Source organism: Nelumbo lutea, chromosome 1 (genome assembly GCF_056320005.1).
Source record: "Nelumbo lutea isolate HS-2025 chromosome 1, American lotus-T2T, whole genome shotgun sequence".
Taxonomy (NCBI): Eukaryota; Viridiplantae; Streptophyta; class Magnoliopsida; order Proteales; family Nelumbonaceae; genus Nelumbo; species Nelumbo lutea.
Window position 1 is genome coordinate 60,438,618 of NC_142684.1, and position 24,970 is coordinate 60,463,587.

At 34.7% G+C, this 24,970-nt stretch overlaps 2 protein-coding genes across 7 annotated transcripts in view; one reads left to right on the forward strand and one right to left on the reverse strand.

Annotated features, from left to right (window-relative positions):
• The window catches only part of LOC148874791 (uncharacterized), a 38,864-nt gene extending 35,034 nt beyond the window's left edge, over window positions 1-3,830 (forward strand). For 2 of the 6 annotated variants that reach the window (XM_088964931.1, XM_088964934.1), the window contains 2 exons: window positions 2,854-3,266; window positions 3,432-3,830. In XM_088964931.1, coding sequence (XP_088821057.1) covers window positions 2,972-3,266; window positions 3,432-3,616 — 480 coding nt within the window. In that variant the 5' untranslated portion in view covers window positions 2,854-2,971 and the 3' untranslated portion in view covers window positions 3,617-3,830. Of the gene's footprint in view, window positions 1-2,771; window positions 3,267-3,431 lie in introns of all 6 variants that reach the window. The other 4 variants (XM_088964932.1, XM_088964929.1, XM_088964933.1 and 1 more) reach the window with 3 other exon arrangements.
• Window positions 3,831-18,299: 14,469 nt separating this feature from the next.
• On the reverse strand, window positions 18,300-24,376 carry LOC148874792 (uncharacterized). The gene is made up of 4 exons (XM_088946296.1): window positions 24,229-24,376; window positions 23,905-24,090; window positions 18,670-18,737; window positions 18,300-18,564 (listed from the first exon to the last, which is right to left on the reverse strand). Exons 1-4 carry the CDS (start codon window positions 24,266-24,268, stop codon window positions 18,541-18,543), a joined length of 318 nt encoding a protein of 105 aa, XP_088802422.1. The 5' UTR covers window positions 24,269-24,376; the 3' UTR covers window positions 18,300-18,540.
• Window positions 24,377-24,970: the final 594 nt, after the last annotated feature.

A 24,970-nucleotide genomic window follows, 5' to 3' on the forward strand; every position in this document is an offset into this window, starting at 1 on the left:
GTCATTGAGAGGGGGGAAGAGGGGACAGCCGAGGTGTGGCTACCGAGGGGCTGCTAAGGTGTGGTTACTGAGGGGCCGACTGAGGCATGGCCGCCGAGGTGACGATGCCTTGAGACCAGGAGGTGAGGTCTCAGGCAAGGAGGGGCACACGTCCGTCGAGAGGCCGACAGAGGGGGCAGCCGAGGCATGGTCACTGAGGGGCCATCGCGGTGTTGCCACCGAGGGGCCAGCCGAGGCGTCCGTCGAGAGGCAGACAGAGGGGGTAGCTAATGTAAGAGATAAGAGATAAGAGGGGGTAGCTGAGGTGTCCGTTTGTCTTTTTTGTGGGTATCATTAGAAAACAAAAAGTTGTGAACATTAAGGGTGATATTCAAAGATAAAGGAAGATATTGAGAATATGAAAATAATGTAAGAATGACTCAGATTGTGGCCATAATCCAGGTCATTATTATTTTAAGGATCCCAACGTTAGCTTGTTGGGAATGAGTTGGACACCTCCCACAATCACCCCATAATTGTAGGGGTGTGTTTAAATTTGAATTTTAATTTCAAAATTAACTGAATAGTGGAGAAGGTTTAGGAGAGGTGATGGGATTTGGTGAGATTTTTTTCAACTAAGGTAGCATTTGATAACACTTTTCAAACCTCTGAAAAGGTTGCTTTTTAGGCCACCTTCGTTTGGTAATGCCCTCTTATTATAGATCTGAAATCCAAATTCAGATCTTAATTAATAAGAGGTGGACGGGGTCCTTAATGCAGTCAGATGTATTTCAGAGGTGTGTGAAAGACAAAAATGTCCTTAAAGAAATTTAAATATGACATGTTTTGTCCTTCATATTAGCTCAAAAATTAGATCATTTGAACCCTCACTGTGACCTCAACGAAATTCCACTGTCGTCAATCTCACCACTGCAACTTGCGGCGGTGACAGTTCTCTCTCTCTCTCTCTCTCTCTCTCCCATCTTCCCACCACTGCCAGTGCTGCTGCAATGGTTTGGAGAGTGATAATAATAATAATATATAAATAATTATAATACTAAATAAAAAATACAAAAATAGTTATAATATATTTGATAATAAGAATATAACATATAAATAATTTAAAGAATAACTAAATAATATTATAAATTACTAATTTTGAAATGTTTTAAATATAAAAAAATTAATACTAAATCATATTTCCAACATTATTTAATAAAAAAAAGAATAAATTAAATAATAAAATTATGCAATGACTTTAAAAATAATTGAAATAGTGTTCATTAGGCAGTTCAGTTCGATTGCAGATTGTTTGGTCAGCAAAACTGATCTCTGATCTGATCGAATTGGGGAGTTGACCACTCAAAACTAACCAACAAACTCGAGTTGTTTAAAAACCAACCTAGAGACTGGCCCACTTTTGCATTTAGGTTTGGTTGAACAGGTTTGACCATTCCAGTGAAATATCCTCTAAAACCCAACAGAGGATTTTAGATTGCATCACCCATGAGAAGTAATTGGAAGGCATAGTGCCATACCCGAAGCTGATACTGTTTACAATAGCAGTAACCCAACACCCAACAGAGGTGATCGTGTAAAGAACAAAGAAGGTGATCTTCTGAGTTGTTGCCGCTCTTTGGTTGTGGAACCCCAAGAAGATGAACAGCTCTTCTCTTTTTTTATCCTTCTTGTAAGTTTAAAATATGTTTTGTAAATACATAGTGGGGCAAATATGTAACTTCCCATTTAATTTTATTGCACGTGTAACGGGGTATGCGAATTAAAATGTGTTCAAATCTGATTAGAAGTGCATCCTGGGCCCAGGCACACACCAAACCCAATATGTGCAGGAAATCGGGACTCATGCAAATTAATTACAAGTGCACCTTGGCACACACCAAACCCAACCCTGTGCAATAAATCCGGACTCCTGAAATCAGTTTCTTATTAATTAATTTTTGATAACAAGAGTAACAAGGGAAGTAGGTTGAATGAATCATTGATAAAATTTACATCTAGCCTTAATCTTTTTGTTTTTATTTTTTAACTTGACAATGTTTAAACTAAAACTTAAACTTTCAAATAAAATCAGTAAAACATATCTAAAATACTAATAATACAATAAAACAAATAATACAAAGTAATAAAATTTAAGAACTAATTAAAAATATTATTATAATCATAAATAATACTTTCATATGGTCATTATAAGGTTTACTAATTAATTATATTAATTTTATGAATCATAAAGTAATAATATTTAATTTCAATTTTAAAATGATTAACATAATAGAAAATTCAAAATAAATTACTGCTTTTGATAAAACAATAATAATTGTTAAAATTAATATTATATTATTATACTTAATGTATAATAACAAATTCAAAAATTATTAAAAATTTTAAGGAGTGATAAACCTAGCATCATATCATAACTTAAATTATGCATCAATAACAATTTATTAATAAAAGCAAAAATTATTAATTTAACCCAATTTACATTCTATTTTAAAATAATAAAAAATAAACACAACCGGACATGTTGAGTACGGATTTGCCTTCACCTTACCCAAGCCACTCATTTTGCCACATCATTGAGCTCTTAGCGTCTGTCCATATCACCCATCCTCCTATTTCACTGTCATAATAAATATTAATTTATTATTATATGAAATTAATGATATATTTATCTAAAATAATTATTTATTTTTAGATTTGATTTGGCTGTGTATTCAATAGTAATGAGACTACGATTTCGTAATGTGTTTTGTATGAATTCTGGACATTTGCAGTCCTCACAATACTGACTCCGTATATATTGATGCCATTTGGAACCGCTTAAGTCTTTAATCTGGTCAATGCTTGCTTTTGAAGCAAAAAAAGTTGAAATAGATTGAACGGGTATTGCACCGACTGAATCCGGTTTCGAAACAGTGATATCGTCTACCAAGAGAAATTTAAGGTCGAAGGAGGGAGAAGAAGAGGGAGAGAGATGGGGTTTTGGGATGCAGTGAACTCAACGACTGATAAAATCAAAAGAAATGTCCCCAACACCATTTCCGTCACAAACTCCGTTAGTTCAGTGGCGGATACTATCAAGCAAAACATCCCCGATATGACTCCCGTTGCGAACGCCGTGAACAAGATCGATGACACAGTAAGAGTCAAAGGAGTTCAACAGCTGAAAGAAAACCTTCCCGACTCAGAAAACTGGAAGGAGATCGGCCGTTCTGTGAAAGACGTGGTTGATGGACCTGCCGGCGAAGAGGTGTCCAAACTCTTTCCAGGTCCGCTAGCTTTTCCGTTCTGTTTTTTTCCATCGGTCTCTTATTTTCATTGCTTGCAGTTGGATTAATCATTTCCAGGTAGTGTGTTTGATCTTTTGGGCACCCCGTGCCTTCTCTGTTCTGATTATGGAATCGGATGAAATTGATTAGTCCTGTTTTTGGTAGGAGGAGGTTCAGCTTATAGGATTTATAAAGGGTTGAATCCAAAGCGGGATGAAGTGAAGGATCTTAAGCAAGAAGTAAAGGCTATGAGAGCAGAAATTGAGAAACTGAAGAAAGATCGGGCACCTCGTTTGGACGCGGAAGAAGGATTCAAGATCACAGATTTCTTTGGTGATCAGTTCTGTTAGAAGCGGGTTCTTGTAAATGACTACTTCCTATTTGACTTGAGTGCCCTGACTCCTGAGTATGTTCATGAATCATGAAACTAGGATCTTTTAAAGTTTAAATTTATTAGAAATCTAGAATCATGATAAATTGTACGGAGACTGGAGATATGGACAAATTCTTCGTCATTGTTTAGTGTTCGTGGGTGTTATATTTAAGCTTCAAAATTCCTGTGAATTGTGAATCAGACCCCAATTTTTGCCACAGGTTTCAGTTAGCTTGGCTTCGAGCAATCTCTGCAACACCATTTGTAGGGTTCATTAGCACGAGTCGGTCTTCTAACTCGTTAAGAGCTCAACTGAATAACTCGGAAACTTTAAGATGTTTCCCGGATTGTTCCAATAGCCGACTGACTGCTCACTGCTCATACTGCTTCATGCTTTAAGGTTGGTTTTGGATTTGAACTATGAAAGAGGAAAGTGGCATTACAAAGATGATTTAAGACCTAAGAAGAAAAAAATTCTTAAGCTGTGTTTGGTCTGATAGAAAATATGGAAAAAACAGAAACTCGAGGAAAACTCACAAAATTTGTCAAAGAACTTTCCCGTCAAATCTTTTGTTTCTCTCTTATTTTCATTTTCTGTCAAACCAAACATAGCCTTAACTCTTAATCCAGTTATTTGGAGGAAGGCACCATCCAGCGGTAGTGGGGATTGAGCAACAACACCGTACGCCGACTTGTTTGGTGTGGCGCCTCTCAGAAGGAGAAATATAAAGAAAAAGAAAAACCCACCTCCAACCCCACTCAAACTAACGTAATAGTTAAGGTTTTGGTTAGAGTAGTTACCAGAGATATTTTTTAGGTAAGAACATTTTTTTATCAAAAGTGAAGAAAGAAACTGATCCTGTTTTTTATTTTTAATTGTCACTCTTCCTTTTTTTACTTTTTTTTTTCATTTATTTAGGTTTTTATATTTTTTCTTTGAGACTAGTTAGTATTTCTTTTCCTGTTTCATAAACTTGAATTGCTTTTTGGAATTAAAAAAAAAGTATAAAGGTATTTTCCATCCAAGGGTACAACTTGGCATCCAATCCGATGCTAGTTTTGGCACAGGTTGGGCCAGAATTTTCGGGTTGCAGGCTAGGACTAATCTATAAAAATTGAGGCTAACCTAAATACGGGTCAAGCTTGTTTTCGGGCTTATGCGTTGGGTAATCTAAGTTTGCCCAATCTAATACATACACACACATGCACACACAATTCATATATATTTCATATATTCTACTTTTTTATAGGTCATAAAGTAATATCTATATCTATACTATTTTAAAAAGCACGAATAACCTCAAAAATATTTTTGTAATTTTTTGAGGACAAAATTTGCCCCTATATATTTAAATTTATTGATAAAAGTGAGGGCAAATAGGGTAATTGGTTATTGATACTAAATGAATTGAAAAAAATGTCATTTTAAGATATTCAATACATTCAATTACCTCTCATTAAATCCAATATTTAAGATACTAATTTGCATTCACCTTCATTCAATCATATATATAAGTCATTTTTTCTCATTATTAAATTCTATTAATTAAATCCATACATTATAAATTAACAATTCTAATAACATAAAAAGATTATACTTTTAAAATCTACCTAAAAATAGTATTTTCATCTAGATGGAGGTAAGAAATTAAACCATTTTGGGTCAAATGAGCCAATCCATGTTGCCATAATTAAATAATAAAATTTAAAAATAGATAATTGAGGTAAGAAATTAAACCATTTTTGGTCAAATGGTAGAAATTAAAAAATGGAGCATTTTTAACATCATATATTCAACATATTAAACAATAATAAGTATGATAAATAAGAAATATTTTTTATTAATAATGGAAATGGAATGTAAAATTTAAAACCAATTGGAAATAAAATTATTTTCCTATTCTCAATCATTGAGTCTCATATCTAAGGTATATTCTCTCATTAAATACTATTTTTAAGATATATTTATCTCATCATTAAATTCTATTAATTAAATCCACAACATTAATTTTAATAGTATAAAAATAAACATTTTGAAAAGTAATTTGAAAACAAAACCATTTTATTCCCTTCTAGTGATGGGTAAGCAGTTCAACCATTTAGGTTCAAATGGGTTAATGAATAATGTCATAATTAAATAATAAAAATTAAAATAAATAAAATAAATAATACAAAAAAAAAGAATTGGGCATATCTCTAATACTGTATATTCTTTATATAAAGCAAAATTAAATATATAATGTAAGAAGTATTTTTATTAATGATGAAAATGGAATGCTAAATTTAAAATCAACCTAGAAATGAAATGATGTCATTGTCAAATAACAAAATTTGTAAAAATAGAAAATACAAAGAACCACAAAAAGTAAAAAATAGAGAAATTTTTCGGCACATATATTTACTATTATATATTTATAAAAAATAAATACATCTCTAATATTATTCATTCATTTTATTAAATAAAAATAAGTATTATACATAAGAAATAATTTTATCATTGATGAAAATGTAATACAAAATTTAACATCACCCTACAATTCAAACTATTTTTCTTTTTGGGTGGTGGGTTATTGGTTTAGGTCAAATGGAATAATCAATGATATAATAGTTAAATAGTAAATCTTTAAAATGTAATAAAACAATAACTGATCCGAAAGCAAATCTTTTTCTTATCTAGATGGTGGGTAAATGATCCAACTTTTCAAAGAAACTCATGATGTCATAATTGAATAATAAATATTTAAAAATTTGAACACAAAATGATAAAGTAGAGAGTTGTGCTGAATAATAAATATTTAAATAATTGTTATCATAATTTAAAATTTCCACATGCAATGCACATGTACATTTATTACAAGCATTTAAGTTTATTTTTAATCATATTGTTATTTTTGTTAATTTTCATTTTCTATATTAACTATGATGACTCTGGATCTCATATCCACAAGAACTCTACCCACTTCTCACAAATAACATTGCAGCCACACATGGAGAACACCTCATACTCCTACATAGTATTATGCACGAGTAAATGTTCCTAATGCACAATGTTAGTGTGTTGTGGGTGGATGTGGGTAAGGTTCCGGAGTCAACTATGACGTATCTAAAATTCAAATAATTAATATGAAAAACTTTTCACGTGCAACACGTGTTTAATTACTAGTAGATGGTTATGTAAATATGTATACATAAAATTTTTTAAACTCATCCTAAGCACAACCTAAGTTTTTTTTTTAAGTTCAGGTTAGGCTTAGGTTGATTAATTTGGGCATAACCTTAGGTTGGGCCAAGCCCAAGCTTGAGCTTTATAGGTTGGGCCTATGTTGACATTCAACCCGACCCAACCTGCTCAAGTTGCACTTGTATCTAAGGATGGCAATGGGGTAGGTTCGAGGCGGGGATTATATTCCTCGTCCCAACCCTGATTTTGAAATTAATCCATGTCCCCGACCTTGATCCCCATTAAGGATAAAAGTTATCTTCCATCCTTGAACCCCGATGAAGATGGGCTCCTATAGGGACCCAAATCCCCAAAATTTGTTAACTAACAATATTTTTTAAAAATAATTTTACTTAAAATAAAAGAAAATTTTAAAATATAAATAATACTTTAAATATATTTATATAATTGGAGACTTCATTCCCCATCTCCATCCCTGCCCTGCCATATGAATCCCCAACCCCGACCCAAGATCGAGTACTCGATGGGAATAAGGAAAATTGCCATCCTTACCTCCTGTATCCCCATCCACTCCGGACTTTGAAGGTTGATCAAACCATACCTTCTAGTCATTAGAAGTTTTCATAAACAGGGCCATTAAGGCGTCATTCACTTGTTTGGTATGATTGCCATTTTTGTGTTCATCAATACAAATTGTCATTTCTACTTACAATGGATGTTTCATCTATAAACACCAATGATCAATAGCATGCATGCATTTTCCTAGTTGAAGTGTCTATCTTATATGATATGACAAGACACATTTCTCAAAATTTGCATTAACTAACACCAAATGTTGTAGCCTTGTAGGTAAAAATGATAATGATTCCTAACAACACCTAAATGAGCAGGTTTTTAAGATTTTTACGAAAACACCTAAAATCTACAAGCCTTAGAGTGGATTCTACATTTTCCTTGGCAGCAACCTGGTCTCTTGGTCTTCCGACAACAAGAAAAAGACCATCTCTAGGTCTAGCACTGAGAGAGAATACCACAATCTTACATCCACACAATTGAGACACTTTGGATTCAATCTTTACTCCATGAGATTGGCTTTCCCCTTGCATCACCTCCTCCTACCTTACTTTGCGACAACATTTATAGCAAATCCAATTCTTCTTTTTCGATCAAAGCATATTAAAATGGGTATTGTAGGGATTTTCACGGCATAGGGGGGCCATGGCCCCCTCTACCACCCCCTGGCTGTCCTGGTCCACCATGGGTACGGCCCGCGTGCCGCTGTACTTCTTTCCTTTGGGATACTATGGGGTTGGCCTGATATGGCCTATGGCCCGAGCTTACACGCATCATGTTGTATTGCAAGTTGATTTGATATGTGAGGTGAGCCTTGGGCCAAGTCATATTTTTTAAAAATTAAAAAAAAGATAATGAAAATTTAACAAAAATTGAAAAAAATAAACAAAATTTTGAAAAAGATCTTAAAATTTTATTTTATATAAATTTTGATGTATACAATTGTTTATATATGCAATAACAAAACGAAATAATATAACATAATTATATATATATATATATATATATTATGGGTTGTGCTCAGTCTTGCTGTGCCATGCCGATGCATGGACCTAAAACCCCAGGCCTAATATAGTCCATGGGCAGCACAACCCGATTTACACTTCTACTTTTGTAGAACTAGAAAGTCTAGAATTAGGTGCGAGTCGGGCGGACTGGGCCAGGTTTTAGATTAATCCAAGCCCAACCCTAAGAATTGGATTTGAAGTCTGACCCAAGCTGAGTCTAAGGTTAAACCCAAACTATTCAATCCGAGTTCAATTCATACTAAAATTTGATGCATTCAAGTATGATTCGAGTCCATGCTAGACTCAAATTGATTAATCAATTCATATTAAAAATTGATATACATGAACGAGTATGTATGTTTATATGCACATATGTATGCAAATATTTATCTATATATACACGTATATTCAAGTTGGGATGAGGTCGAAACCCCCAACTCAAAGACCGAAAATCTAAACCCAGCCAATGTAAAATTGTGCGACAGATTGATTTGAGCCAGTCGGGTTCGAATCGGATTGGACCTGCCCAAATTGTACCCCTGAATAAAATCTCAAACCCTTAATGAAAAAAATAGGGAACAAGTTCATAAAATACTCCTGCTATTTACATGGAAAATTTACAGAAATAGGGTTCAACGTACGGGAATGAATTGAGCCTCTTTCTAGATGTAACCTTTGGATTCTCAGATCGCAGCGAACTTAATTAATTCCTAAGCCATGACTTCAACTCTAATAAGATTACTATGAGCTAAGTATAAAACTTTGTAAGAAATCTTTATTTCAGAACAAGTGACGGGGGTTTGTGTAATTGTGTTAGGGGACCAATAATAACACCCCAGGACTGCCAAACCAATTATGTTAATAATATATAAAAATCTCTAGTTTCACTAAGGTTAAGTCCTAAATTGTTATTATCGTTAGTAATGATAGAGGCCAAGTATAGTCGGGGTTAATCGGGTCAGACCCAATTGTCCCAGTTAAATAATTGGGACCGGTAATAGCATCGTGTCTCAAACCAGATCCGACCCATTGACAACTTTAATTAAGTGTACATGCCCCCCAGTCACTCAAATCTCTCTCTTTGCGTGCATGACTCGCCTACACTTGTTATTTTTCGTATATATACAAATCTATAAAAATTTACGAGGTGAAGAATCTATAAAAACACCTATACATTATTGATTATAAACAACCGTTAAATTCGGTTCTACTTCTACCAGATACAGATGCTCCTCCACCTTTCTTTTTTTCTTCTTCGTCTCCTTTCACTTCATCCTCCTCCCTGGGCCCAATCCTTTCTACCTCTCACTATTGTGCACATGCATTCATATGGCTGATCATCATGATTATATTTGATGCCCTACTGCTGAAAAAACTTTGCAAATAATGAAGTAATAACTTCTAAAGTTAGCTTTGAACGGAGACCTAAACATCATCTCACCAGTCACCACTAAACCAACAAAAAAAGAAAAGTAAGCAGTTAATTATGTTACACATATTTTCTATATAAAATCCTGATGGAGGCCCATCACAAGAAAGCCCATCTCACCCCTAGGGGCGGCAGCTCTAGGATAAGGATAATTCAAGAAGTTAAGATAATTCAAGGATTATCAAGAATTCAAGATAATCAAGAATCATAGAGATCAAGATAATCCAAGACTTCCAAGATTCATGGATTAGATCTAAGAAGATCCAACAGTAGAAGATCAAGCCCAATAATTCCAAGAGAGTTCGATCCAGCTATGTGTTTGAGATGTTTAGATCAACTACAGTTTTTCTTTCCTAATTATTTTACAATTTCTTAATGTATTATAAATACTGCTATTTCCCAGAGTTATGAATCAATTCATATTTCCTATTTTCCATATTTTCTTGAGTTCTCTTCTTTTAGTTTTCGCCACCTTTTCTCTCTCCTAGAGAAATCGGTGTTATTCGCTAGGTGCTAGCGAACGCCCGGTGCTTGCATAGCCAGCTCCGGTTTCCATTGCTTCCACGCTGCGTCAGGTGGTATCAGAGCAGGGAGTTCGCATAGTCATGGCCAACCCAGACGGTAGCAGTCGCAACTCACCCCGTGACGGAGATCAGGGGTTTCCACCTGTTTGGAGAGCAATCGAAGAACAGCGTACGACAACACGTAACATCGAGCAGCAGTTGGCAAAGATGGCTGAACAACTGCGAACCTTGTTACGGGAGGTTGCTCCACGTAACCGGGAACCTCCACAACAAATCGAGGGAGACGACCACGACAGACCACCCGTCCATCTTGCATTCCGACGACCAGTCCTGGACGACGATAGTGATGATGATTTAGAATTTTGTGGTGCTCCAGTTCTTCCCAGCAATGACAGAAATGACAGAAATTGGCACAATCAAGGTAATTTCATTCCTTGTAGGAATAATGATGAATTTAAACTCAAGGTAGATATTCCTACTTTTAGTGGAGATCTTGGCATAAAGGGACTTCTAGATTGGATCACAGAAGTCGATAGATTGTTTGAGTACATGGAGATACCAGAGGAACGAAGGGTAAAACTGGTAGCTTTCCGGTTAAAGGGAGGTGCATCTGTTTGGTGGGAACGCCTAAGAGAGACCCGAATCAGAGAAGGAAGGGGTCCTATTCGAACCTGGAGGCACATGAAACAACTTATAAGATGTAGATTTTTACTCCCGGATTATGAACAATACATGTTTGAATCTTACCAACGGTGTGCGCAGGGTTCTCACAATGTTAATGAATATACATCCGAATTTTTGAGATTAGCTGAGAGAAATCAACTATCTAAAAGTGGTAACCAGCAGGCAGCCCGTTATCTAAGCGGTTTGAGACCGTCCATCCGAGATAAAATTGGTGTACAAATGGTTCTCAGTGTGCAGGAAGCAAGGAACCTAGCCTTGAAAGCAGAATTAATGTTCCAAGACAAGGCACGTGGTGATAATTACCGCCGGTACAACGGAAGCGACAACAGACCGGCAACTGTCGATGAGAACAAATCAGTCCCGGCAATACAACCTTCTCACCCGGCAAGTACAAGTAATGTCGGTAAGGCTACTACAGGAGGACATACGCAAGGTAATCCTTCCAACCCTCATAAACCTAGTAACCCTTATGCAAGACCTACTCCTATTAAATGTTTTAAATGTAATGAGGTGGGACATAGATCCAGTGACTGTCCCAGGAGGAAGGCAGTAATATGGTAGAAAGGGAGGAGGAAGAAGATATTGAGGAGGAATTATATTGTGGACCTGATGGGGAGGATGAAGAGGGTCCATATGAACATGAGGAATATACCTGTGTTGTCAGAAAATTAATGTTGTCCCAAAAAAATACAGATGCTTCTCAGAGGCACAGGTTGTTTCATACCAGGTGTACTGCCAAAGGAAAATTATTTAATTTAATCATTGATAGTGGCAGTCAAGAAAATATTATTTGCAGGGATATGGTACAAAAGTTACAACTACCTCTTGAAAGACATCCAAACCCACACACAATTGGATGGATCAAGGAAGGAGGCGACGTACGGGTAGAGGAGCGCTGCAAGGTACCATTCTCTATTGGTAAGTACCATGATGAAGTTTATTGTGATATTGTTGATATAGATGCTTGCCATATTTTTTCAGGAAGGCCTTGGAAATTTGATACATATGCAAGGCACATGGGTAGGAAGAATACCTACCAACTGGAAAAAGAGGGTACACATTATACTTTGTTACTCATAGCTGAAAAAAATATTACAAATGCTCTAAAGACACATGAGAAGAATTTCCTTACCATCACCCATCATCATGCTGAATTTATTAAAGAATGTAAGGATACTCATGAAATACATTTGTTAGTAGTAAAATGAGAAGATGTTAATGATGAAAATACAATTCCAGCTGAAATACAGAGACTACTGGATGAATTTAATGATGTAGTTCCAGAGGAGTTACCAAATGAACTCCCTCCCATGAGAGATATACAACACCGTATTGATTTTGTTCCAGGTGCTAGTCTACTTAACCTCCCACATTACAGGATGAGTCCCAAGGAGAATGGAATCTTACAGGAAAATGTAAAAGATATATTGAAAAAGGGACACATTCAAATCAGCATGAGTCCTTGTGCAGTTCCTGCCTTACTTACACCTAAGAAGGATGGCAGTTGGAGAATGTGTGTTGACAGCAGGGTCATTAACAAGATTACTATTGGGTACAAATTTTCCATTCCTATGCTGGACGACATGCTGGACCAACTAAGCGGAGCTGTAGTTTTCTCAAAAATAGATCTCAGGAGTGGATATCATCAAATCAGGATCCGTCCCGGAGATGAATGGAAGACAACCTTCAAGATTAGAGATGGCTTGTTCGAGTGGTTAGTCATGCCCTTTGGACTAACCAACGCACCCAGCACTTTCATGAGGCTGATGAACCAGGTATGCCCTTTCATTGGTAAATTTGTGGTAGTCTATTTTGATATATAACAAATCTATCACTGAGCATGTGGGACATATTAGGGAGATCCTACAAACATTGAGGAAAAATAAATTATATGCTAATTTGAAGAAATGCATCTTTATGAATGATAATTTATTATTCTTAGGATTTATTATAAGCAATGATAGAGTGAAAGTAGATGAGGAAAAAGTGAAAGCCATTAGGGAGTGGTCGACCCCATCCACTGTCATAGATGTCGGGCGATTTCATGGGTTGGCAACCTTTTATTGGCGCTTTATTAAGAATTTTAGTAGTATCATGACTCCCATTACTGAATGCCTGAAAAATGGTAGATTTCAATGGGGAGAAGAACAAGAACAAAGTTTTGCTCTCATAAAAGAAAATTTGTGTTATGCTCCTATTCTTGCCTTTCCAGAATTTAATAAATTATTTGAAGTTGAATGTGATGCTAGTGGAGTTGGCATAAGGGCTGTATTGTCCCAAGAGAAAAGACTCATCGCTTTCTTCAATGAAAAACTATGTGAAGCTAGGAGAAAGTGGTCTACTTATGACAAGGAGTTCTATGCTGTGATTAGAGCCCTAAAGACATGGGAACACTATTTAATTGCAAAAGAATTTGTTCTCTATACTGACCACTAGGCCCTAAAATATCTTAGTGGGCAAAAACAATTAAGAAGTGATTTACATGCCAGATGGTCTGCTTTCCTAGACAAATTCCCATATAAAATTGTGTATAAGATAGGACAAAAAAATAAAGTGGCTGATGCACTTAGTAAGCGTGTAGCTCTCATCAAGACCCTCAGTGTGGAGATTATGGATTTTGAGTGCCTAAAAGACTTATATGCCCAAGATGAAGACTTCCAACAGGTATGGGAGAAATGTATGAATAAGCAGCCAGTAGAAGACTTCTTTATTTATGATGGGTTCCTTATGAAAGGAGAACATATGTGTATCCCTTGCACTTCCCTCCGCGAAAAGATCATCAGGGATTTGCATGGGGGTGGATTAGCAGGACAATTGGGAAGGGAAAAAATAGTAGAAGCAGTTAAAGGGCAATATTACTGGTTGAAATTACGAAGGGACGTGTGTACCATTGTAAGCAGGTGCTATGTTTGTCAGATAGCTAAGGGACAAACCTAGAACATAGGTCTCTACATGCCCCTACCCATTCCTACTGCTATATGGGAAGACCTGTCCATGGACTTTGTGCTAGGCTTGCCAAAGACCCAGAGGAACATGGATTCCGTATTCATGGTGGTTGATAGATTCTCAAAAATGGCTCACTTCCTCCCATGCAAGAAAACAATAGATGCATCCGCTACAACCAAACTATTTTTCAGGGAGATTGTCTGCTTGCACGGGGTACCCAAGACCATCACTTTAGATCGTGACACACGGTTCCTCAGTCACTTTTAGATGACCTTGTGGAGTCTGTTTGATTCATCACTTAATTTCAGCAGTACAGCCCATCTGCAGACAGATGGACAGACAAAAGTGGTAAACCGGACCTTAGGGAACTTAATTCACAGCATATGTCGGGAGAGACCAAAACAGTGGGACTTCGCCATTGCCTAGGCTGAGTTCGCCTATAACAATGCAGTGCACAGTTCTACAGGCATATCCCCATTCTCCATCGCATACATGAAGGTCCCTAACCATGCACTGGATTTAGTGAAGCTACCCAAAGTACCCAACGCCAATATCTCAGCAGAGCAGATGGCAGAACAGATCCAGTCCGTCCAAGAGGCCGTGAAGCAGAAGCTAGAGCAAACCAACGCCAAATACAAGATGGCCGCAGACAAGAACCGCCGGTCTCAAGTGAAAGATGTAGGTGACGAGGTTATGGTCTTCTTAAGGAAGGAAAGAATTCCCGCAGGTACTTACAACAAGTTGAAGCCCCAAAAGTATGGCCCATACAAGATCGTGAAGAAGATCAATGATAATGCCTATGTAGTGGACCTACCAGATCAGATGGGTACGTACTTGCCAGAGATCACACTTGCCTATCCTAATCACGACTCGAGGTCGAGTTCTCTCCAAGTGGGGGAGAATGATGGAGGCCCATCGCAAGAAAGCCCATCTCACCCCTAGGGGCGGCAGCTCTAGGATAAGGATAAGGCAAGAAGTCAAGATAATTCAAGATAATTGAAGAATTATCAAGAATTCAAGATAATCAAGAATCCTAGAGATCAAGATAATCCAAGACTTCCAAGATTCATGGATTAGATCCAAGAAGATCCAACAGTGGAAGATCAAGCCCAAGAATTCCAAGAGAGTTCGATCCTATCAAGACCAAGATCAAGAAGAGTTCAATCCAGCTATGTGTTTGAGATGTTTAGATCAACTACAATTTTTCTTTCCTAATTATTTTACAATTTCTCAATTTATTATAAATACTGCTAGTTCCCAGAGTTATGAATCAATTCATACTTCCTATTTTCCATATTTTCTTGAGTTTTCTTCTTTTAGTTTGCGCCACATTTTCTCTCTCCTAGAGAAATCGGTGTTATTCAGTAGGTGCTAGCGAACGCCCGGTGCTTGCATAGCCAACTCCGGTTTCCATTGCTTCCACATTGGATCAAAGCTAAATTGTTTATATTCATTGTGGATTACATCCATTAGCTTGGTTGTTCAAAATAGCACAACCAAAGCTTCAAAACAACATAAGAAGGAAGTGTCCTTTAGCATTTGCATGCTGCAGAAACATCAAAACAAAAGAAAGTAGGCCAAGCATCTAGATGTTGTAGTGTTATACGGTTTGTCACTGACCATAGCTTCCTGTAGAGAGGGAGGTTGGGATCTTAGGGCTGTAATTAGTGAAGGAGATTACGATGATGTTCAAGGAGATTTTTGAAGCCTTGGAATTCACCACACGTTTTTTACTACTAGTAAATATGCATGTGCATTGCACGTGGTAATTTTAGATAACATTAATAATTTCAATATCTTTATTAGAATCATTGAAAAATGATAAATAATAAAAGAATGGTATGCTGGTGTATTTAGATTTTATATTTCATTTTCATTGTTAATAAAAGTACTTCTTATTTATCATATTTATTTTTATCTAATATGATAAATATATGATATTAGATATGTGCACAAATTTTATGAGACCGGATCTGCTCTTCACACCTGGCGCCTCACAAGCGCCTCACACACATCCTATCATACATTGGGAACATCTCCCATACTTATTTGTTATTATTCATGGGAGATGTTCCCAATGCACGGTGGATGTGCATGTAAGGTGCCCATTTGTGAGGAGCAGATCCCGTCACAAATTTTATAGACAATTTTTTGTGTTTTCTATATTTTTTTATTTCTATCTATTTTTTGAGTTTTTATTATATAATTATGATACCATGTGCTAACCTACTTGATTTGAAAGCAAGCAATCTCATTTTTGGACAACTTTAAAATTTTTATTCCATTTATATAATTAATTCTAAAAATAATTCTTATTTATCACACTTATTTTTTTTATATGATAAGCTTATAATATCTTAGATACCTCAAAACTTTCTATAAATTTTATGTTTTTTTTTTGTATTTTTATCTATTTTTTAAATTTTTATTATTTAATTATGATATCATTGGCTAATTCATTTATCCAAACAATTGGACCTCTATGGTGCAAGTCAAGTAGATTTGACTGAATTTAAGCTTCACCTAAGCCCAACTCTATGCATTGGACCTAAGGCTTCAAACCAAAGTCGAGCCTAATTTGTTTAACTTGGGCTCAACCTCCAAACTATATTGAAATTTGATGCACTTGGGTTAGTCTTAGATTTGGGTCTGTCAATTAGCCCCATAACAAAATTTAACATAAAATGTATGTGTATAATTGTATATACATGCATGTATGCAAATATATGCTATATATATTTATGATTGTATGTATATAATCAGGCTAAAGTCGCTAGACTTTAGTTACCTAAGGGAGATTGGGCCCAAACCGAAAAATAAAAAAGCTCAAACTTTTGAACCTAGGCCTAAGCATAAGTCAATGACCAAAAATCGAAGCTAGCTTGTCTAAAATTATGAATTAGGTCGTTTCGAGCTTGAGTTAAGCCCACCTTATAATTTGCCTCCTTATGGACCATTGACAATTAATTAGATGCAAAAAAAAATTTCTTTTTAAGCTAGTTTAGATTTTAATTCTATTTCTATCATTAATAAAAATAACTCTTATATGTCACACTTATTTTTGCTTATTATGATGAATAAATAGTATTAAATATGCACTCAAATGTTTTTTACAAAACTTCTGTCTTTAATAATTTTTTTGTCCCCTATCCTTTAAAATTTTTATTATTTATTTATGATATCATGATTGATCCATTTGACCTAAAATGTTGAATCATTGACCCACCACTTGAATAGGAAAATGGTTTCATTTTTTGGGTAGTTTTAAATCTTGTATTTCATTTTCATCGAATAAAAATACTTTCATTTAGCATGCTTAATGTTGTTTGATATGATAAATTGATAATATTAGGACGTGACTAAATTTTTATAATTTTTGTAAAATTTATATTTATTTTTATTATTTAACTATGAGAACATTGGTTGACCTATTTGACGACAATGGTTGAATTATTTACTTGCCACTCAAACAAAAGAGTGGTTTATTTAATTATTTTTCAGGTTGGTTTTGAACATAGGTTTTACATTATTAAAAATATGATATATATTTACATTATAGAATTTATTGATAAGAAATAAAAATACTTCAAATAAAATATCTAAGGAGAGAGAATGAGAGTTAATACTTTAATGAGAAAAAATTTGTTGAAGTGAAAATTAATAGTACTTTAAATTATATGTTTTGCTTACATGGTTAAAGAGGGATTAAATTCATAAATAGAGGTGTTTTAATCAAGAAAAGTCCACAAAGCTCATTTATTTTATGTGGCAGAGTTCTCCTTTCTCAAATGGTGTGAAATATGATAAGATCTCCCTTCTTGTCACCGGTGGATCTCCATGGAGAGGATTAATAAATTTAATAAAAGTAATAATTCAAATTATGTTTTTTGTCTTCATAAATATAAAGAGACCAAGTTCAAAGAGTAAAGATATTTTAGTCAAAAGAATTGTAGAATCTAGACCTCGTTCACACTTTTAATATCATAGATGGTGATGGTGGTGCAGGTCTCTTACACCAGAACTGTTTGGGGCATTAATTCTAGGCTCCCAAGGCTTTATTGTAGTTTGTTTGAAATGATAGGTTTTAGAATTCTTTGAATTCACCATATATTTTGTACTATGATAGTATGATGTGTCCAAAAGCATTGGGATTTGAAATTTAAATATTTATGTAAAGAATATATTTATTCAATGTTTATTGAGTGTCACAAGGTGTAGTGATTTTAAGAACACAGAGATTTTAGTGTTTTTCAAAATATATGATACTAGCGGAGGGGGGCCGTTTTAAGCATGGGCCAATTAAACCTTATAAATGCTAACTAAATGTAATAATATTCATTGAGAAAAACATGTCAATCTGAAGAAGAAAGTTTATAGTGAATTACATATTGAGATAAAGTTGAATTTAATAAGAATAATTTGTTGGAAAATTGCTAATTTCTAAGAAAATTTGTTATAAGAGTAATTAACAAACAGTTCTACATTCTTGCATAAATGGGGAAACACTTTGGAACAAAATATCTCATGAACTCAGATTTCAAGGTTGGCTGCTTTCTCCTATGAGGATCTTTCTCTTCCAAGCTGCAAATATGAAAAATGGATAATAAAGGTGTTACTTATTTAATTACCATGAGGTCCAAACATGAGTTCAGATTTGCTCGTCAAAAAATTTGTCTTCACACCCACCCCACAACTGTACTTATATGCTTTATTCAAGGAAGATGTTACCAATCCATGGTTGCAAGGGCTATGACCTGTGAGGTGAGTCATAGGTGTGAGGTTCAATTTTGTAAGGAGCAAATTCGATTTGTACAATAGCTTAAGAAGGAAGCTTCATGAGCAATATTTAACCATTACCAGATCACAACAATTTGGCATTTGCTATAGAAAGATGATGTGGGTCTAGCATGTGCTCTTTCAAATATTAGTGCAAAAGAGGACTTGGTAATTGGTAAAGCAGCATCCCAAAGTTGCAGAAGAAGTTGTCTCAGGTAGAAAGCATTTCAGCAAGAAACAAGGTCATTGACCTAATTCTATTTTTAAATAAAGGAGTACCTGAAAGATACTCTCGAAGCTTGAAGTATGTGGCTGGACAACAGTCTTAAGCATGGAGCTTGTTGTTAATCTTTACCATCTAGATATTAGGAATTACATGTTGTGGGAATATATTGTATAAATAATAAAGAAGGCAAAATGGAATTTATCGTAATTGATTTACAAACTGAACTTGCAGTGCTATGATGTTGTTGCAGCAACTCAGAACTGAGAATTGTAGGGAGGAGGGCTGAGTTGTGCCACTTGGTCACTCTCTTTAAAACCGCATTTATCCCCTACGGTGAAACCGGGTGATCGCAAATCGGTCACCAAGATAAAACAGCCCACAGGCCACTGGTAGGCGTGCACTCGCTACCCAAACTTCCGTGAACCACAGAAAAGATGATGTTCAGATTACAAAGAAGACAAAGAAGAAGACTTGTTGAGAATTGATCTGTGTGAAACTGGGTCAACCAACACCCCTCTTATAGACTGGTCTCAAACCCGAATTGACACAGAGGTGTCATTCCAGACATGAGCCTCTTCAGAACAGTGCACCTGTTCGAAGAGGCACAAGGAGGAAGAAGAGACACAAAAAATTTGAAATTCGAACAGACACCTGTTCGAGTAAACACAAAACATTTAATTCAAAATCCGGTAAAAAGTAAAAGTGATTTGATGCATGCGCACGCACCCCGCCCTAGCTCGGATTGGTGCGCGCATGTGAAAAGCACCCCCACCCCCACCCCCCCACATGCATGAAATATCTATAATGCTCTCCTCCTATCCTACCCACAAAGAGAGCAAAACTACAAAATACTTTACTTCCATTCGTTTCTCAAGCAATGTGGAACAAGGAGTTTTCCCATGCACTCAAGGGTGGGAAGAGGAAAAGACAAAAACCAGAGGAAGGAGAGAGATTCTTGAAATTTTGAATCTCCCTCCAACAAAATACAATAATATAAGCCATAAATTGGACTCTTGTCTTGTCCAAATAAAGGATTTATTAGCACTTGGTAGTTGGGTTTGTCCAAAGAAAGGATTTATAAGCCATACAATAATATAAGCCATAAATTGGACTCTTGTCTTGCCAGGCTAGCATGGCATGGCCGCCCTCCCTAGTGGAAATTTTGGGGGTCGGACCAACACGACCCACGGCCCAGGCCCAGGTGGGCCCATGTCAGGTCGTGCCATGCTGTGGGCCTAGGCTGGGCCTGACTGTAGGCTGTGCCATAGGCTTAGGCCATGCCAGGCTAGGCCATATGGCGGGCCTTGGGCTTGGGCCAAATCGGGCTGCACTTCTAACACATAAATGAAATAAAAAAATACTTAACCAAATTGAAATAAGAACAATGGAATAATAAATTTCGGATAATTCATTAGTTGCATCATAAAAATGTTTTAAAAAATCTCTTATACAGATTGTCATTTCCCAATCTTCCTTAATATCATATCATTAGGCATTTTTAAATTATAAAAATAAAAAAGAATTTGTTTATGAGATATACAACTTTCTAACATAGCATAGGTAGAATTCCACCTATGCTTTACATTAATATAAAATATTTATATTTTAAACCATAATTTTGACATAAATATTTAAATTCTTATTTTCTTGCCCCTGAACTTTTTATATATATATATATATATAATTCAATTTCTAATTTTTAAAATATGAGTAGAAATAATATTCAAGGCATCTTGAATACATAAATTTAAGATGTGACATGCACATCTAATATGAAATAATTCACCATTTAAGCATGGTCTTAATTGAGATTTTAAAATATGTATTGCAGAATCATTATTGCTGGCAGTATCAAAACTAATAGATTCTATTCCATAAGCATGCAAAGTAATTAAAATACTTGCAACAATAACTGGGCCACTATGTGGCCATTCAAGCCTAGTAAAACTTAAAATTCTTTTATTCAAAAGCCACTTTTCATCAATGAAATGGCCAATAACAAAAATATAACTAATATTAAATTTGGATGTCTAAACATCCGAAGTAATTGCAATTTTAGAATTAAGATTTGCTAATAAAGAAATTAAATGTTGTTTATATGAATAAAAAAATTTTAAAACATCAGTTCTTATAATATTCCTAAAAACTTTTTTATATTGTGGGTTTATAGAACTACGCAACCATTTTTTTAGCTTTGGATCTTCAGTTAATATAAATGGTTGTTCTACAAGTACAATATACTTAGCAAACTCGTCTCATTTTTCCTTGTAAATATATAAATATATCAAAACTACTCTCCCTCCCAATTTGTGTTTGGATTATTTCTCTCTTTCATCTTCCTCTTGCTCATGTGTAAACAGATGTCTACTCAAATAACCCATACCACCCTTGTTACAATAACTAAATTTTTTCCTACATTTTTAACAAACGACTCTTCTTCAACTCCACGATATAATGAGGTTAGGGTGCCAAATAACCTTGTTAACCGTTGGGCTTAACTTCCCCCCTTACCTATTTTATATTTTTTACTTTGTAATGAGAACAAGATTGCTGCTCCTAGTAGGCATCAACGATAGAAAGACAGAAAACTAATCATGTGTGGCTCAAAGGGCCAATTACATAACCTGCCCATAAAATAAATAACTATTGTCCCGTATTTCAACAGTTTGTTTTGAAGCTACTCCCAGACAAGAATGCAGCAAACGGTACAGTGTAGCCCACCTTCACCCAAACCCATTTTGTCTCTTTACAAATATTAGTACACGTGATCTATATATGTATCCATACAATTATAACCAAATGTGTCATGTTTGTGCATTATGCGTCTTGTGTTAATGTTGGGGAGAGGAGTTGAGAAGGCTTATTCCATGAAAGAAAAACGTTTACTATGGGGCCTACCCTATATATATACTAGTAATTAATCACATGTGTTGTATATGAGAATTTTTTTTTCATATTTTAGATATATTATAATTAAGATAAAAATTGAAAATTAACAAAAGTAACAATACGATTAAAAATAAACTTAAATATTTATTATTCAATTATGACATCATGAATTTTTTTGAAATGTTAGATCATTGACCTACATCTAGATAAGAAAATAACTAGATTAATTTTAAATTAGGAAAAATTATAGCTGATGCTGGTTGTGTATTTAAAATTAGGCTACAAGCCTGTTATATATCTATCTATCTATCTATTATATATATTTACACAGAGGGTCCATTTCAGGCACACTCAAAACAACAGTGCAAGCATGTAAGAGGGGAACAAATTTACTACATTAATTACCCCTCAACAGCTTAATGCATCATCTTTTAAAAATCTAATTTAAGGCGTTTTTGTTTTTTGGATAAAAAAACAACAATGCAAGCAGAATATTTAAGATAGCAAAATACATTAAAAAAGAGAGAAAGTTAAAACATTGAATATTTAATACATTGAACATAAAAATATGGGGCATAAGTATATTAAAAATATAATAAAGAAACTAAAGAATAATAAGGATGATATTTAAAACACTGAATATATAAAATAAGAAAAGCATCAAAAAAAAAAAAACAAAAACAAATGTAGAAAGAAACACCATTAAGAAACATGAAGCATTCAATAATACCTCCACCAATAAACTGAAGCAGAGAGAAATCTAGCATAGAAAGACAAGTGCACCCATCAGAAAACTTTCTATGTGCACAACACTAACTAATGCAATTAAGAGACATAAAGCATTCAATATTACCTCTACTGTTAAATGAAGCAGAGACAAATAAACACAAGGAGATTCGAAAGATAAGGAGGTGAAGAGAGCACAGAAAGAAGAGAAGAAGAAATTTAGGCAAAGCAAATGCAAGAAGAAGTGAAATATCTAAGGAAGTAAACAGGAGAAAGAAATGTTAAATTATGAACAATAAATGCAGCCACATGAAAACCACTTGTTATGATCGACGAAAAGGTTAGAAGGCATGACACGCAAAAAAAAGTGAGAAACAGCAGACCTAATGGGTCTACGAAATAGAATTATTTGGAAAAGGCAAAGATAGATAAACAAACCGAAGTGCTTGAAATTAAAGAAGAGAGGTTAACATACTTACCCTAGAAAGGAAACCTTCTATTAAATAGTGGTGATGTATTTTAGTTATATTATTTGATATTTTTTGGTAATTAATAATTATTCTTAACTACTGTTAATTATTTCAGAAGTAATTGTTAATTAGTAGTTACTGTAATATTTTCAGCAATTGTAAAACATTTTTACTAAAATGTCAAGAAATAGCAAATAATCAATAATTATTCACTAGACTAATACAACTGTTAAAATAATATTAATTACCAGAAATATTTTATGTTATTGACTGTTTTGATAATTTTTGAAATAGCAAACTATCAATAATTATTCACTAGACTAATTTGACTGCTAGTTTTTTTTTTGAATAATATTAAATATCAGAAATATTTAATGTTATCAACTGTTTTGATAATTTTTTTTTATATTTATTAATGAGTTAAATATTACTATGGGTAGTCTATCATAATTTGTAGTAATATAAAAATGGTTTTGTTAATTAAACGACTACTATGAATAATTTACTGCAACTTTTTTAGAGTAATATAATAAAGGTTTTGATAATTATTTCTAAAAAACACTAATTAGTAATATTACTAATAATTATTAATGTACTGAATTGGCTACCTTAGGTAGCAGGAGGAATTGTCTGAAACAAAAGCAAACTGAAATTGCTGAAGATTTTTTTTTTTCCAGACTTTCTAATTTTGTTGATGATTTAGAGAGGGTCGGTCTATTCAAAAAAAAAACAAAAAAACAAAAAAACAAAGAATTCTAAGAAATCAAAGGAAAAGAAAAGTGGTTTCAAAATGTTTTGTAAATTGCAATAGGTGAAATTAGCAAAGCATTAAACCTCCAACAAGAGATCCTTTGAATCCTGGCATAAAAAGATATGGCTCTTTGTCAACAATAAATGCAAGCACATGAAAGGCGACCATTGGCGTCCTTCCACAGGCTTCCATCGAAGCTGTTCTCACTACCACTGGCGTCCTTCCAATGGCTTCCATCGAAGCTATTCCCACTACCATCAGGGTCCAATCTTAAAAACAAAACAAGAAAAAACAAAGAAAAACCAGTCAATCAAGCTATTCCCACTAAACATATTAGAAAAAAAAAAATCGAAATACAAAACCCCTAAATTAACAAAAACAAAACCCAATAACACTCAAATACAAACTGTGTGACAAAAAATAAAAACGCTTTTGATCAGCTGCCATGCATACGAGAGTGAGTGATGGAATGTTTCGAGAAAGAGAAGGAGAGAGGAGAGGGGGAAAAGAAGGGATAGAGTGATGGTCGCGGCAATACCAGAAGCGGAACTCACCTAGAGAGAGAAAGAGTGATGGTCTCGATGAAATCTGAAAACATGTGTTGCAACTAGGGACACGTGTCGAAAATAAAGTGAAGTCTGAAACGAAAGACACGTGTTGCAACCAGAGACTAAAGGAAAATGAAAGAAAATGAAATCTGAAACAAAGGAAACGTCCGATACAAAGGGAACGTGCTGCAACCAGGGACACGTGTCGAACACAAAGGACATTCTTGCTGTACGCATTTTCCTTTAGAAGGTACATTATTAGACATCTCCAATGATCTACTTCCATGAAAAAATAAGAGCACTCATCTTTTCTAACTGGTAGTTGGATTAATACAGGGAAAGAAAACGCTGATTTTGATGCTTCCAACAAACCTTTAGAAGCATCAGTGGCCTCTGTTACATGCAGGCTTAGCTTACCTTCTGAGAATCCATCAGGAATAAGTGATCCACAAGAAGAGAAGAAAACATCTGGTGGAAAAGGTTTGTAACTTCTATTAGGATTTCCAGCATCAGCTTTATATCAATTGGATTTTTTCATCTATGCAATTTAATGGATTATAGGACTGCATTTCCATAAATACTTCGCATATTGTAAATTATT